We start from the raw sequence: 15,424 nt of genomic DNA, 5'->3' as shown, positions 1-15,424 counted from the left end.
ACCATAGCAGAAGAGAACATTCAGATGCAGCCACAATTGAAAGCTGATGTCAGGGAAGGATTTTTAGATGTTGGCTTTCCACCTTGTACTTTAGGGAACAACTGAGTCATGTGTGCATGATTGATGTACCAGCTGCACAGTGTCATCTGAAATCAGGCTGCTCCTAAGAGTTGAAGAATATGCCATTTTAGCAACGTTTCTCCTCCTGAAATGCATCTCTGAGCGGCTAGAAAAATCTGTCTAGCTAGGAGGCCTCAAAGAATTGGTGTTGGGTGCTGGAGCATCGTATATCTTTGCATGTGAGTTAAAAAAAACCCCAAACAATCTGCAATATTTGCCGAGTCACAATGATCCTTGGCTGACAGCCCAGTACCAAAGAGTAAGTTGAGAGTGCTCTCTGGAACCTATCGTGAGCTTTGTGGAGGAAGATACAGAAATACATGTTTGCATAATAGGCTATAGATAGACCTAAGTCAAGTTGCCTCCTTGGCTCTTATGCATTCTCTAAACCCAGGGTGGTTTATCATGTGTGAATCCAGATAGTTTATAATAGGTGAATTCAACCCAGATAAGGCAAAATAGTTAGAAGTTAGGAGAAGTGGGCCTGTTTCTCTCCTCAGTAAGGCCAGAGTACATGTAGTCCTGGATTTATGATCAAAATTGGGACCAGAATTTCTGTTGCTAAGCAAGGCAGCTGTTAAGTGAGTCACACCCAATTTTACAACTTTAATAATAATATTGGAAGGGACCTTGGAGGTCATCTAGTCCAGCCCCCTGCTCAGGCAGGAAACCCTGCCATTTCAGACAAATGGCTGTCCAGTCTCTTCTTAAAAAACTTCGTGTTGGGAGCATCCACTGCTTCTGGAGGCAGGTTGTTCCACCGATTAATTGTTCTCACTGTCAGGAAATTTCTCCTTAGTTCTAGGTTGCTTCTCTCCTTGGTTAGTTTCCATCTGTTGCTTCTTGTCCTGCCTTCAAGTGCTTTGGAGAATAGCTTGACTCCCTCTTCTTTGGGGCAGGCCCTGAGATATTAGAACGCTGCTATCATGTCACTCCCTCATCCTTTTCTTCATTAAACTAGACATAACCAATTCCAGCAACCGTTCCTTATATGTTTTAGCCTCCAGGCTCCTAATCATCTTTGTTGCTCTTCTCTGTACTCTTTCTAGAGTCTCAACATCTTTTTTACATTGTGGCGACCAAAACAACTTTAACTACTTTTGCCATGGTTGTTAAGCAAATCACTGCAGTTAAGAGAATTATGCAGTCGTTATGCAAATATGGCTTCTCCTTGTCGGAAGCCAATGGAAATAATGATCATATGAGCCCAGAATGCTGCAGTCATGTTAAACACATGCTAGTTGCCAAGTGTCCAGACTTTGATTATATGACCATGGGAATTTTGTGACAGTTTTAGGCATGAGAAACGGCTGTAAGTCACTTCTTTCAGTGCCATTGTAACTTCAGTTGCTAAACGGTTTGCAAGTCAAGGACTGCCTGTAGTCAACTAATTTAGCCTTCATCTCTTTTACTTTCTCCTTTAAGAATAACACTACAAAAAGCACATCATCAAGATGCATGGTGGGAAACATTAGGCTTGGTAATGAGTTCTAACTGTTCCTAATATGGGAGAACTATCTACAAATGCGATCTCATTTCATATTTTGGCAATCTAGGTAGGTCCCGAAAAATCTTTTCACTGTACAGTGGAGTCAGCAGCTGCTATGCATCAGCTGGTTAATTAATGTGTTCCAATCCCAAGCTAATTTACATGGATAATTTATTATAATACATGGTAATTTACAAGATTGATTTTTTACACTGAAACCTCTGCAGGGAAGGAGAGAAAAAGCACGGATGTCATACATAGACCGTTCCCTTGAGAAACCCTTACTTCTTCAAGGATGCCAATATTGAACTTGCAACTGTATTGGGTGAGGTCCAAGCTACATGGTTGTTCAGAAGTAGCCATCTATGACCATGTCTGCATAATATATTTCCTTATGGCTAACCCAAATAACTAAATTTTCTACTCACTGAATCATTAACTAACCATGTGGGTTGTGTTTGCACAATATACTGGTTGAGGTCTGGTGGGTCAGCTTGTGGCAGCAGGAATCTAGCCAGTGTCATTAACTTATGGTTGAGTCTGTTGTGTGAACCAAGGGCACAGCTTAGCTAATTGTGGATAACTAAGTTGGTAAAGGCACGCATACTAGCATGCACAATGCATACATTTATAGGGGTCCTGATATGTCTTCTTGTGAAGTCAAGCCTCACAAAATCTACAAGCTCACATACTGCAAACAAAAGCTGCATTTATTGATAGACCAACTCAGAAGCAGTCCCGTTAGCCCAGAAGACAAGAGATTCCAGGAAGACCAGAGCCCCTCACTCCTCATTGCCGTTCATACATCTCCTTAAGGATCTTCATGCTCTCCGCATAGCGCAATTGGTTCTTCTGCGAAGCTTCTTTCCACCTGGAAACAAGCCACAAGCCAACCATCGCACATGGATTTTTGCGCTATCCTTTCCACAAATTGTTTCCCGCTACACAGACATTCTAGCATGGGACCAATAAGTGGCCCACATTTTGGCTTTCTGTTACACAAGCCCTACCTTTGTCGGATCTTCTTCCATCTGTCCATGTTCTTGTAGATGAGGGTGGACATTGAAGGGACCGATTCAGAAGTCTAGGAGGGTTTATGGGAGAGAGGAAAAAATAGGCAAGATCCCTTATTTGCTATGGGGCTAAGATACCGTATGAATGTCCTAGCAAGCATCTTCAATTTAACAACAAGAGCATCTGATACATTGGCTAGATTTATTGGAAACTTATCTGTCTGTGAAACTTGCAATCCTAAATTCCTTTCCAGTTTATTTTACTTAGGTTGATTTAGTCGGTTGCACATCTTCAGTTTTTAGCTGCATTTTTAAGTTCATACTTACATTATTCTGACTCATTCAACTTCCTGTTCTCCATTTCCCCGTTCTTTTAAATTAAAACTTCTTATAAGTACCCTTTCCTCACTTGAAATGAGTAAAGTATTCTAAAATAATCATCTTCTCTGACAGCTTGGCACAAAAGCCTACTCTACCCACACCACACAATCAAATCAGTTGAAAATGTAGTGGCTTGATTGGTGGGATTGTTATTCTGATATTGTGTGTGCATATGTGCGTAATGTATTGCATTGCGTGAATCCAAGCTGTTTAGTTTATGGCTCAATGCCTTGGGGCAACCCAGAAAAAGGGAGATAATTTAGCAGTTAAATACAAATAGTATGTTATTTAGCAACTATGCTTTTTTTAGCTTTGATTTAGGCTTTGGCATGTTGAGTGAATCCAGCCACACAATTAAAAATACGTTTCAAATTCAAAATGCTAGTGTTCTCTTAAAGAGTAATATCCTGTTGCTTTCTGCCCTGTATCTTGCTAATAATAAGAGGGGATTCAGATGAGAAAAAGGTCACTAAAATACCCGCCATTTGCTATTTTATCATCCTAGCTATTTATTCTCAAACCCACCCCCCCGCCCCCCATCCTTAATCAGCATGGTGGTCTGACCGTTTCAGCAGCTACTTCTGTTTCCTCTTCAGATGCTGGTGGGAATGGGATACGCAGGTTAACTGGTTCCCCTGCAGGATTTGTCTGGCAAGGGATAGGTGGTGGCAGTTTGTAGACATCCTGGATCTTCCCATTTAAGACTTCAACACCCTGGAATCACAGAGTTTAAGAGAGAGGATAGAAAGATGAGTTGAGAACAACAACAACAAAAAATGGATTCAACTTTTGTAGACTTAATCAGTAGACCTGTTCTTGAAATATAGTATATGAAGTTGTGTTATTGCATGAAATTCTCTCTTCTAAATTTGAAAGTATAGACTTGGCCCAGCTCTCTGACGCCAACCTAGAAATGCTGGTGCTGTAGTGACTGCTTCAGAAGTGCTCTAAGCCTAAAGCGTAAACATACACGTGTTTCAAACTCAAAAGACTTCTGGAGTAGTCAAAATAGTTGGCAAAGTTTGAACAACCCATTCTAAACTGAAACGCCTGCAGCCCTTATCCAGGTGTATAAACATCCTGATAGGGACAAAGAAGATGCTGTGGGTCTAAAAAGGGCAATGAGTTGCACTATCAGCCAGAACAGTTAACGATCAAGTTGGTGGGGATGTGGATCTGGGACATCTATCATCTTTGAGGTTTGCATTTGGACATTTGGTTGAACCAGTCTTCAGAATCTAGGGCAAGCCTGCCCATCTTGAAAAGCCTGATTTTTCCATTTTAGACAGAGGAGAATGTAAAATAGATCTGGATCTGAGCCTTGTTTCACTGGAAGAATGCTAGGTTTTGCTCAATCCACATTGGCTCAGTATTCCACAGGCTGGGAACTCTGGAAGCTATAAGCTTAATGAACTTAAAGGTAGTCCTCATTTAGCAACATCAATTGGGACCAACAACTTGAGTCATTAAGCAAGTGCTAAGTTAAAACCACAACGGTGCTTATGATCTTGCTTCAGCTTTCCTTTGCTTTACAGACCTCAGGTTGTAAATGCAATTGTTGGTTGCAAAGTTACTTTTTCATCACTGTCATAACTGCAGACGGTCACTAAACAAGGGCTACCTATACAAGATGCCACATTGGTCAAGAAGGATGTAACGTGTGCATAAAAACCCCGGATCAGATCCAGACTTCATTTGGATCACATATTTACTGGTCTGACCTCAACTGTGAGATGGTCTCACGAGGTCGATGGATCGTTAAGGTACTTCCAAGTAAAAGGCATCACGCAGGAATGCGATCATTCAAAGCTTTATTTAACGATAAAGTAAAGAGTTTCCTGGCATGGAGGCCTCCATGCCTGGATTGTAAGCTAGCAGAAGAGAGAACAAAGAGATCAGAGAGCAAGCAAGCATAGCAAGGCAGAGAGCAGCCCCTGAGCAGAGGTATTTATGGGGGTCTCAGCCCCTCCCTTACCATAAAACTCTCTCGCCAATGGGGCTGCAGGGGCCGGGGACCCCTGACCCACCAGTGGGAGCAAAGAAGCCTCTTTGCTCCCATCTGATGACCTTTTTGGGGAACTGCCATGGCTGGCACAAAACATCTAACATCAACTGTGTGAGTTATGGAGAGAGAGGTGTCCAACAGATTTTAAGTCCCCCGAGAAAACTTGGCAGAAAGTAGTAAACTCAGCTATTGTTTTACTGGTGATAAGCCTTTTCCCACTAGAAGCAGGATTGGGGAATCCTGTTCTGTACCTCTTCATCTTCAAGCAGGGTAGGCAGACGTGGGCTGGGAGACCGCTCCTGTTCCCGCACCATGGGACTATTCCGCATCCAAGCTCGGCAGATGGGGTAAAGTGGGGTGCTCTCAGAAAATTGAGCCAGGTCTACACTTCGATCAAACAGCTTGATGATGTAAGTGTCTGCATGGATAAAGATGCATTAAAAATTAAGAGAGAGATCTTAAATCAGAGCTGGGTGATGTCTTTAGTAGTACTTATAGTACTGTCTTTCTTCCTCCCTCCCTCCCTCCCTCCCTTCTTTCCACAATATAGAAGGAGGAGCCAACAATTTTTGTTTGTTTAGAAAAGCTTTGGAGAGAGATTTAATGGGGAAGTAAGTGTTTAAGACTAGACATTTTGCCTCTGAAGCTTCCCCTCCTCAGAGGAAAAATGGATTGGTCTGTGGTGTTTTAAGGAGTAAATGCTGTGTCTTAAACCTCTCTGTCAGCCCTTTGAGATAGGCCAGGATAGGAAAAGGCTCCACAAGACAAACTGGAATTCTACTTTATGGACATAGGCTATATCGTAACAGAGGCTTGAAAACCAGGCGGCATTTTCCCTTTGTTCTCTCTTAGACCAAAGAGAATCAAGATAAGGTCACTTGGAGTTTTGCCAGCTGCTGCATTCCTTCTCCAAGGTCACCTCTGTGCTTCTCTACACGGCCATCAATTTTGCTCTTTAAAACAGTCCCCAAGAATCCCAGACAACAAACCCACAATTTGAATTTGTTCTCTCCACAGTTCTTTGGGCCAAATGCAAGACATGCCCTCCAAATAGCCCATTTCACCTATCTTAAGCAAACCTCATCAAGCAGCAAACTCAGTTGTTGTTAGCGCCTATGTGGAAGACCACCTAGGTTAGACTGGGAGATTAAAGGCCCTTGCAAACCATTTCTGTAATGTTGCCAAGAACTCCACAGATGCAGTTCCATCCATGGGCACCTTTACCTTTAACAAATTATTTCCACAAGAAAGGAGATGGAAGAGGAAAAGATACTTAAAAGGTAAAGGTTCCCCCGCACATGTGTGCTAGTCGTTTCCGACTCTAGGGGCTGGTGCTCATCTCCATTTCAAAGCCGAAGAGCCAGCGCTTGTCCGAGGATGTCTCTGTGGTCATGTGGCCAGCATGACTAGATGCTAAAGGCGCACGGAACGCTGTTACCTTCCCACCGTAGTGGTCCCTATTTTTCTACTTGCATTTTTACGTGCTTTCGAACTGCTAGGTTGGCAGAAGCTGGGACGAGTAACAGGCGCTCACTCTGTTACGTGGCACTCGGGATTCGACCTGCCAAACTGCCAACCATCTGATCGACAAGCTCAGCGTCCTAACCCACTGAGCCACCACATCCCTTCTAAAAGATACTTAAGCTTCCATTATTTTGTCTCCTCCAAGCCAACTGATTCAAGTTACAAAGGAAGAGAAGTACCCTCATCTTAGTAAGAAAACAGCATTTCCAGTAAACAGGCCTTTTCCCTAATGCAGGATTGAGAAACTGGTGTCTCTTCAAATATTGCTGAACTACAGCTCCCAGAATTCCTCTCTACTGGCCATAGGCTGTGAAAATCCAGCAATATCTAGAGGCCATCTTAGGAATTTGGGATTCAGAAACACAAGGTGGGCTGGGATAGGGGAAAAGGAATGCGGTAGAGAGGAGTCATAACTCCGCGGCAAAACATAAGCTTTGCATCCCTAAGGCCAGCAGTTTAAGTCTCCCCAATATCACTGACTTGGCTCTCAGGTCACTAAGGTAGCACTGGTGTTTTCACTTACTCTGCTTTTGCGGTCCTCCTTCAGTAAGACCATCGTCCATCTCCTTCCTCTTTTTGCGGCGATGATGGGAGAATCGGGTAGAAGGCCTGAGGACACAAGAGCATTAGAGAGCGATGCAAATGGCTGGATAGCTCATATTGAGCAGCAGAGACTGTAAGACTTCTGAGATGTCTTCCAACTCCATTATGGTTCATTCCACGGGCTCTGAAGAATCCAATGGAAGGATCTCATAAGTGTCCTGGAGTGTCCAAGACACCCAGAATGAATTGAGAAAACACTCAAGGTTTTTTTTTTTAATGGAGGCTAGGCAGCTTTTAGTAAAGGAGGTTTAATTGGGATTCCTGCACTGAGCAGGAAGTTGGACTTAACCGTCCCTTCCTGTGCTAGGATTCTATAACTCTGAACACTGGCAGATGTAGCAAGCTGTCATATACAGTGGTTGGAAGAAAAATCGTAGAGTATCCACAAAGAAGAGGAATTTGGCAACTTCTCGATTCTTTTTGCATGCCGTTTTTTTTTCTTGATCGAGACAAATCAACTTGGCTCTGAAGAAAAATGCACACCTGGTTTTCCTGTAGACCAGCCATGTCCAACCTTTTGGCTTACCTGGGCCTTACATAAAATATATGACATAGTTAATGAATATAAATGCATATGATAATGTTAAAAGTTTACAATCTTGTGGGGCGATGTCACTAGCTGTCTAAGGCTGCACATGGTCCATGGGCTGTGAGTTGGACACACTTGTTGTAGATATGTGATGGAATTTGGATCCCACTGGCAACAGCAAGCATGCTAGGGTAATGGGAATTGTGGATCTATCTGAGATCATAGCAATGGCAAACGTTTAAAGCTGTTTCCTGTCCTACCATCATTTTCAGTTGGCTTGTTGTCCCCCTACGGATATATCTTAATCGCGCAAGGGCAATTATTTAATTTAATTTAATTTAATAATATTTCTATACCGCCCTTCTCCCGAAGGACTCAGGGCGGTGAACAGGGCAAGAATAAAAATACAAGATTACAAAAGTTAAAAAAATAATTAAATACATGCCCATACTAAAAATACATCTTAAAAACCCCAATTAAATAACAATAACGACCCCCCCAGTCCCCCATCAGGCCAGCCCAGCTTGTTCAAAAAAGTATGTTTTTAGCTCGCGGCGAAAGGGGCGAAGATCGGGCGCCGTCCGGAGCTCAATTATACAATAGGCCTTGGGCCTATTTTGCCTCAGCCTATTTATTACTTCATATAGTATATAAAACAGGGGTGTCAAACTGCTGGCCCGCGGGCTGGACGTATCACGTGGAAGCCGCACCCACCCCATTGGGGGCAATCACAAAATAGTCCCGTGACGTCGCGAGTTTGACACGTCTGGTATGAAACTTCTACATTATGAATTAACTCAATCAACCTAAAGGGCACAGGAAATGGGCTACTGAGCATCTAAACTGCTCTCCATTCCTGTTGAGAAGAATCACTTTGCGATCACTTTTTAAAAATCCATCCGCAACAAGTCATTTGTTGGTTGGTTTATTGATGAACAGCATTTCTAGACCGCCCCAAGTATTTCTGGGCTGCAAGGAGCAAAACTTAAAAGTCAAGGGAGAAGATGGTAAGAAAATATAGCTTATCGCAGTGTCTCCAGTCAGTTGCAGCTGAAGGCACGATGAAATTAAGAGAGAGGCTGTTTATTTTTTTTATTTTAATTCCATTTATATCCCGCCCTTCTCCGAAGACTCAGGGCGGCTTACAAGCTTAGCAGTAGCCTTCATTCTATGTATATGCCTGCTTATTAGGGCTTTCACCCCCCCACAAGCGGCATTATTACAAAGTCAGCTTATTGCCCCCAACAATCTGGGTCCTCATTTTACCTACCTCGGAAGGATGGAAGGCTGAGTCAACCTTGAGCCTGGTGGGACGCGAACCTGCACTAATTGCAGGCAGCTGGTGTTACTTAAGGAGGCATTAGCCCATTGCTCCACCAAGGCTTGTTGCTTTTGAGAACTCTGTTCTCAACAAAAACAACAACAACAAAAAGCTCCAGACCTGAATTCCAATGGCTGTGCAAGGAAGTGAGCAGAATGCATGGGCTGCACTCATTCCCACAACTGAAGAAACATGCCACTCCTTCGGCTTGTCTCTTTGACTGCGAGAACTGCCAGGGAGGAATTCCAAAACAAAACCTGCAGGCCACGTTCACACACAGCACTGAAAACAATACGAGAACCAGACCCTAATGACATTCAACACAATTACATGTGAACCAGGCTGCAGAATTCTGTGCCAGATGCTTGCATGATTTTTCTTTAAATCTTCAGAGGAGCTCAGTAAGAAAACTTTCTACTCTCCCACTCAGTGGTCATCAATAGGCAAGAAGAACAGGGCTAAGAACCATACCTCTTTCCTGTAGCAATAGGAGAAGGGTCCCTGCAACCGCAAAGCAAAAGAGGTTAGGAAATACCTAGCAGGCAACAGCCCCACCAGAAAGAAAATTGCTTTTCTAGGAAGTTGGTCTCAGGAAGGTTAGCAAATCTATAGACTGGAGAAGGAATAGGAAGCTGTAGCCTCCAGATATTGCTGGACTACGATTCCCAGAAGTCATAGCCAGCATGGCCAACAGTGAATGCTGGGAGATGTAGTCCAGCTGGAAGGATAAAAATCCCTCACCTCTTTGGGGCCTGCTGTCCCAGACCATTAGTAAAACCTCCTCCTTGAAATTTGGTAGCAATGAATGTTATAAATATTCTTTAAAATATTGTAAATAATTTGTAATGCATGGTTTTGAAAAAGCTTCAAAAGCAAGCAAGCAAGCAAGCAAGCAAGCAGAAAGAAGGATAACTAGATAGATATATTTCTGGTTGTTGCACATGATATTCTAAAAGTTGGAGGTTGCTTGTGGATGATAAAAGATTTTTGGACCCATTTCTCAAATTCCTCTCAGATACTCCTGAAAGAAGAGCAAAGCAAAGGATTTTAGAGGTGCTGTAGGAAACATAAGCCAATTATTTCAATGCCTGATTGTCCATTGAACACGGTGAACCTCTCTAAAAGAAATGCTTTCTTTGCCTGAATTCAGCTAATGGCTTGAGACAGGTCAACGTGCAAAGATAAAGGAGAGAGCTGAACGTATACTTGCTCCTTACTTGCTGAGTATATCCGATGACGGCTTACTAGGGTCCTCTTCCATTTGCTCCCTGATAATGAGTCAGGAAAAGAAAAGAAGGAAAACGTAATCAGATTTTGTCCAAAACATGAATTCTCCCTTGAAGGTTCTTCCTCACAACCACTTCAGTCTCACGAGAAATGAGAGATTGACAAGCTGGTAGAATAGGAAGAGATTCGCAAGAATCTGTTTTTTTTTTTTAAAAAAGATTTTTTATTAGATTTTATAGGGTTAGGGATAAAATAGGATCGGAATTAGGATTAGGGTTTAGGCTAGGGTTGGGGTCAGGACTGGGATAAGGAGAGGGTTGGGGTCAACATTGGGGTTATCCTCCAGTGACATTTTCAATATTTAACAAACAGAATATTGTCTGGGTACATATATTTAAGTAATGACAGTTAATATAGTAAGAATCTCTAGCCTGGGATAGGAAACCCACGGCACGCCCATCTTGACACTATTACAGCTTCCAAAATAGCTCATCATTGGCCATGCTTCCTACGGATAGTGGGTGTAGTGATAGCCAGTATTATACAGGTATTCCTCAACTTACAACTGGTCACCTAGCAACTCTTCCAAGTAACGACCAACCCAATAAAGGAGACTTACAACCTGGATTCGAAGCTCAAACGGCTTTCTCCACAGTCACATGGCCAAAATTTGGGCGCTCAGCAACATGGCTGGACTTATGACCACTTCCAGTGTCCTACAATCACACGGCCCCATTTCAATAACAATTTTGCTGAAAATCGGCACTTCTATGTTTTGGCAAAACTGTGCCCATAACAAATCATTGGTTCACTTAACAACCACGGCACTCGCTTTACAACCATGCAGAAAGGTTCAAAAATTGTGACCGACCCCTTTTACAACGGCAATGGGCAGGTTCCATTATGGTCGTATGTTGAGGGCTACCTCTAGTGGTAATATCTAGTAATATCCATAGTAATATCCGTGGGTTCAACCAATCAGGAGTTGTTTCAGAAAATGAACTAATATGCTGAAACTATTTTAGTTGACATCTCTCTTTTTGGCACCTCAAGCTCTTGGTTTCTGCTGTTTGGGATATTCTACCCCAGGGCTTTTTTTCTCACAGAACGCTCAGAACGGAGTTCCGGCACCTTTTTTGGATGGAACCTTGTAGGGTAGGCAAGGCGGGTTGTATGACATGTGTGAGTTCCTGCACCTTTTTCTTTTACAAAAAAGCACTGTTCTACCCTAACTGGTCAGATGTGCTGGGACTTTGGCCATATTGGCGAGGAGTTCTGGATGTTATAATCCTGATACATCTTACAAATGATAATTTAGGAAATGTTAATAAAAAGCAAAAAATGGTCCATTCAGCTGCTTTTAATACCTTTCAAAAATCAACAGAAAAATTCAGATTCCTTCTCGGTGCTCAGAACTGACTTGCTGATTCTTACCTATCAATCTCAGTTTTTTCCAGCAGACACTGTAGGACGGCATCAAGACGGTTTCGGGCATTGGCGGTCTCAAGATCTGAGGATGACAAGAGATTGTTACTCCAGCATACAGCAAAGAGAGGAATTCATGATGTATCTTTTTTTTTTTAGGTTAATAATGAAGTTGCTTGGTTTTTTTCCCAGGTCTAGAAAACCCCCAAAGGTCTGTGGATTACTGTCTTAAAAAGCTAAATAAATGCAATCAAAGCTGAAGGATAGGAATGGGAGAGAAGATGCTGGATAAAATTCAAAGCTTTGAATTTTTATAGCAGAACATTCCCGAGGCACCTTACCTGGTTTTTCTGTTTTGACTTTGGTATGTAACATGTTTGTCGAGAATCGATTTCCTGCAGGAGTAAAAGAGGGAGGGGGGGGAGATTTCAAATTCACGTTTTGCCAAGGAGTTCAGACCTGACTTTGGGGAAAGGCATGGCACAGGCACAAAAGAGGACAGAGTCCAAAAATTAAGGGAAGAAAGACAAAGAAACTCAACTCCACCTTGATTTTGCCTAACAGAAGAAGGAACAAACAAAGGACCAGTTTTCAAGATTCTGTTATTACAGGTAGTCTTTGACTTATGACTATATTTGAGATCAAAGTTTCCAGTTATTAAATGAGTTTTGCCCAATTTTCCAACCTTTTTGCCACAGTTATTAAGCAAATTACTGCAGTGGTTTAAGTGAATCATATGATCATTAAGCGGATCTGGCTTCCCCTTTCGCTTTGCTTGTCAGAAGCCAGATCACCAAAATGGTATCACAAGTCCCCTGGACAGTTACCAAGCACCCAAATTTTGATCACGTGACCACGGGGTTGCTGTAACGGTCATAAGTGTGAAAAATGGTCATAAGCCCCTTTTCTCAGTGGTGGTCTAACTTCAAATGGTCTCTAAATGAATGCTTGTAAGTTGAGGATGACCTGTACATCTTATAAAAGTCTGTCTCAACCTCAGCAATTGTCAGATGCGTGGACTTCAATTCCCAGAATTCCCCAGCCTGTGTGGAAAGGCTGAATGAGATATTCTGGGAGTGGAAGTCCACGCATCTGAAAAAGGCTAAGGTTGAAAAAGACTGCCATATAAGAGAAAGGTAAGGAAAAGCACAATCAGACTTGCAAGGTTATTCAAACCTATGTCAATACAATACTATATAGTTCTAGTCTTCCTGTAAAATTAGTTTGCTGGTCTGGTTTACCTTGAAGGGCTGACACATATGACAAAAAATAGTTCAGAAAGTTAAATCTACTGGATTCAAGAAATGACAGAAGCCACCCCACTAAATGTGTTGATTACAAGCCCCTCATCGCAATGCTTCAACAAGGATGGTGCCTTTCCGTCCAATTCACTTGGAGAAGGTCAGCAGTGGGAGCAGTTTCCTTAAAGTACCAAAAAACTCTGTTGCCAAAAAAAGGGGGGGCGGCGGCAGAGGAAACGTTAAAGCAGAGAACGTTGCAAGTATTTTTTTTTCCTTTTCTTAAAGTTAGAGGACTCTTAAAGGCAGCTCCGCTCTAAAGTCACGCGAGGCAGGTTTGCACGACACACGTGAGAAAAGGTTCAAAGGGCATGGGGGTGTGTGAGCGAGCTTCGGATTGTTTTGGGAACTCCAGCCCTCCCTGCCTTAAGCCTGTTGTCTGAATCGGGCCATCTCCATTCATCCACCTTCTGGGCTCTTTGCATTAGGGCAGGGGTAGGCAACCTCGGCTCTTTTATGACTCATGGACTTCAACTCCCAGAATTCCTGAGTCAGCATAGCTAGCATAGTTAGCATAGCTGACTCAGGAATTCTGGGAGTTGAAGTCCATGAGTCATAAAAGAGCCGAGGTTGCCTACCCCTGTGCTAGGGAAATATGTCCTAGGAATTAGTGGAATGTCTTACTAAACATGGTAAGATTGTTGTGCAAACTATGAATTTCATTAGTGACAATTCCAATTAATATGTCTAGACCAGGCGTAGGCAACCTCGGCTCTTTTATGACTCATGGACTTCAACTCCCAGAATTCCTGAATCTGATCAGGAATTCTGGGAGTTGAAGTCCATGAGTCATAAAAGAGCCGAGGTTGCCTACCCCTGCATTAGGGGAACAAAGCACCGGCGGTCTGTGCACGGGGTTAGGCTACTACGGGTTCTGTAAACCCAAGCCGGTGAGGACTTAAGAACTCTGGGCGCAGATACGATTGACTGAGCTCGTATTAATTCTGCAGCTTGCAATCCCGGTCAGTCCTTCCCCCTCCAACATTTTTTTCCCCCTTTGGGGGGAGCCGCTTCTTCGCCGCTCGGGTTAAGCAGCGCCGAAAGCGAATTCCCGGCGGATCGGTTGCACCTCTAGAGCAGACCCCGATCTCCGTTCTGCCCGATCCCGCAGCCACAGCCCGAGAGAAGAGCCCCCCCACTCCCCGCATCGCTGTGCTTCCTCTTACTTTCGGTGGAAAGGAGCGATTCCAGCCCCCACCCCCAAAAAAAGGATCAGACGAAAGGTAAATCCTTGGCGGCGTGGGGTGGGGGGATCGCTGTTGTTTTGCTGTCGGGTCTCGGCTGGCTGGCTTGCTTCCTTCCTTTCCTAGCTTTGCACCCCGACGGCGCGCAACTCCGGACTCGCCTCCAACGAAAATCTGCCTCTTCTGGATCTCTTTGCCCGTTCGCACGAATGCAGAAAAACCGCCTCTGGTGCATTGCATGCTGGGAATCGTAGGCAGGGCGATTCCACCCAGTGACTGAGGCTGTTTTTCCACCTTCCCCGCCCTCCCCCTCCTTTGCGAATAGAAACAGCGCCTCTTGTGCAAGGATGGCGCTCGTGTGAGCCTTAAAGAACTACTATTTTTTTTTCTTGACGCCTTAAAAGAATACTAGAGTCGGAAGGGACCTTACAGGGCCTTCTAGTGCAAGCTAGGTGGTACCTTGCTCGATAGTAGTAACTGTGAGAGGGATCTCGGAGTCCTAGTGGACAATCACTTCAATATGAGCCAGCAGTGTGCTGCAGCTGCCAAAAAAGCCAACACAGTGCTAGGCTGCATTAACAGAGGAATAGAATCAAAATCACATGAAGTACTAATACCACTTTACAATGCCTTGGTAAGGCCACACCTGGAATACTGCATCCAGTTTTGGTCACCACGATGTAAAAAAGATGTCGAGACTCTAGAAAGAGTACAGAGAAGAGCAACAAAGATGATTGGGGGACTGGAGGCTAAAACATATAGGGAACGGTTGCTGGAATTGAGTATGTGTAGTTTAATGAAGAGAAGGGTGAGGGGTGACATGATAGCAGTGTTCCAATATCTCAGGGGCCGCCACAAAGAAGAGGGAGCCAAGCTATTCTCCAAAGCACCTGAAAGCAGGACAAGAAGCAATGGATGGAAACTAGTCAAGGAGAGAAGCAACCTAGAACTAAGGAGAAACTTCCTGACAGAACAACTAACCAGTGGAACAACCTGCCTCCAGAAGTGGTGAATGCTCCAACACTGGAAGTTTTTAAGAAGAGACTGGACAGCCATTTGTCTGAAATGGTATAGGGTTTCCTGCCTGAGCAGGGGGTTGGACTAGATGACCTCCAAGGTCCCTTCCAACTTATTATTATTATTATTATTATTATTATTATTATTATTATTATTATTATTATTATTATTATTATTATTATTATTATTATTATTCCCCTGCTCAAGCAGGAGACCCTATAAACATTTCAAACAAACGGTTGTCCAATGTCTTCTTAAAAAGCTCCAGTGTTGGAGCACCCACAACTT

The 15,424-nt window shown here is 43.3% G+C and overlaps 1 protein-coding gene across 3 annotated transcripts; it reads right to left on the bottom strand.

The window, feature by feature from the left end:
- Positions 1–2,298: 2,298 nt before the first annotated feature.
- LIN37 (lin-37 DREAM MuvB core complex component) lies at positions 2,299–14,303 on the bottom strand. 3 transcript variants are annotated; one of them, XM_081334463.1, is made up of 10 exons: positions 14,102–14,303; positions 11,979–12,032; positions 11,647–11,722; positions 10,203–10,253; positions 9,457–9,486; positions 7,056–7,141; positions 5,260–5,426; positions 3,568–3,717; positions 2,620–2,693; positions 2,299–2,480 (listed from the first exon to the last, which is right to left on the bottom strand). In XM_081334463.1, the coding sequence occupies exons 2-10, from the start codon at positions 12,010–12,012 to the stop codon at positions 2,399–2,401; spliced, it is 750 nt and encodes a 249-aa protein (XP_081190589.1). In that variant the 5' UTR covers positions 12,013–12,032; positions 14,102–14,303; the 3' UTR covers positions 2,299–2,398. The 3 variants fall into 3 exon arrangements, with proteins under 3 accessions (XP_081190589.1, XP_081190590.1, XP_081190591.1); XM_081334464.1 differs by lacking the exon at positions 9,457–9,486; XM_081334465.1 differs by lacking the exons at positions 11,647–11,722; positions 11,979–12,032; positions 14,102–14,303 and adding an exon at positions 10,835–10,928.
- Positions 14,304–15,424: the final 1,121 nt, after the last annotated feature.

The sequence above is a fragment of the Vipera berus genome (genome assembly GCF_964194415.1).
Source record: "Vipera berus genome assembly, chromosome: 9".
NCBI classification, from domain to species: domain Eukaryota; kingdom Metazoa; phylum Chordata; class Lepidosauria; order Squamata; family Viperidae; genus Vipera; species Vipera berus.
The sequence above is the reverse complement of the archived record's forward strand: the minus strand, read 5'-3'. Positions and strand labels throughout refer to the sequence as shown.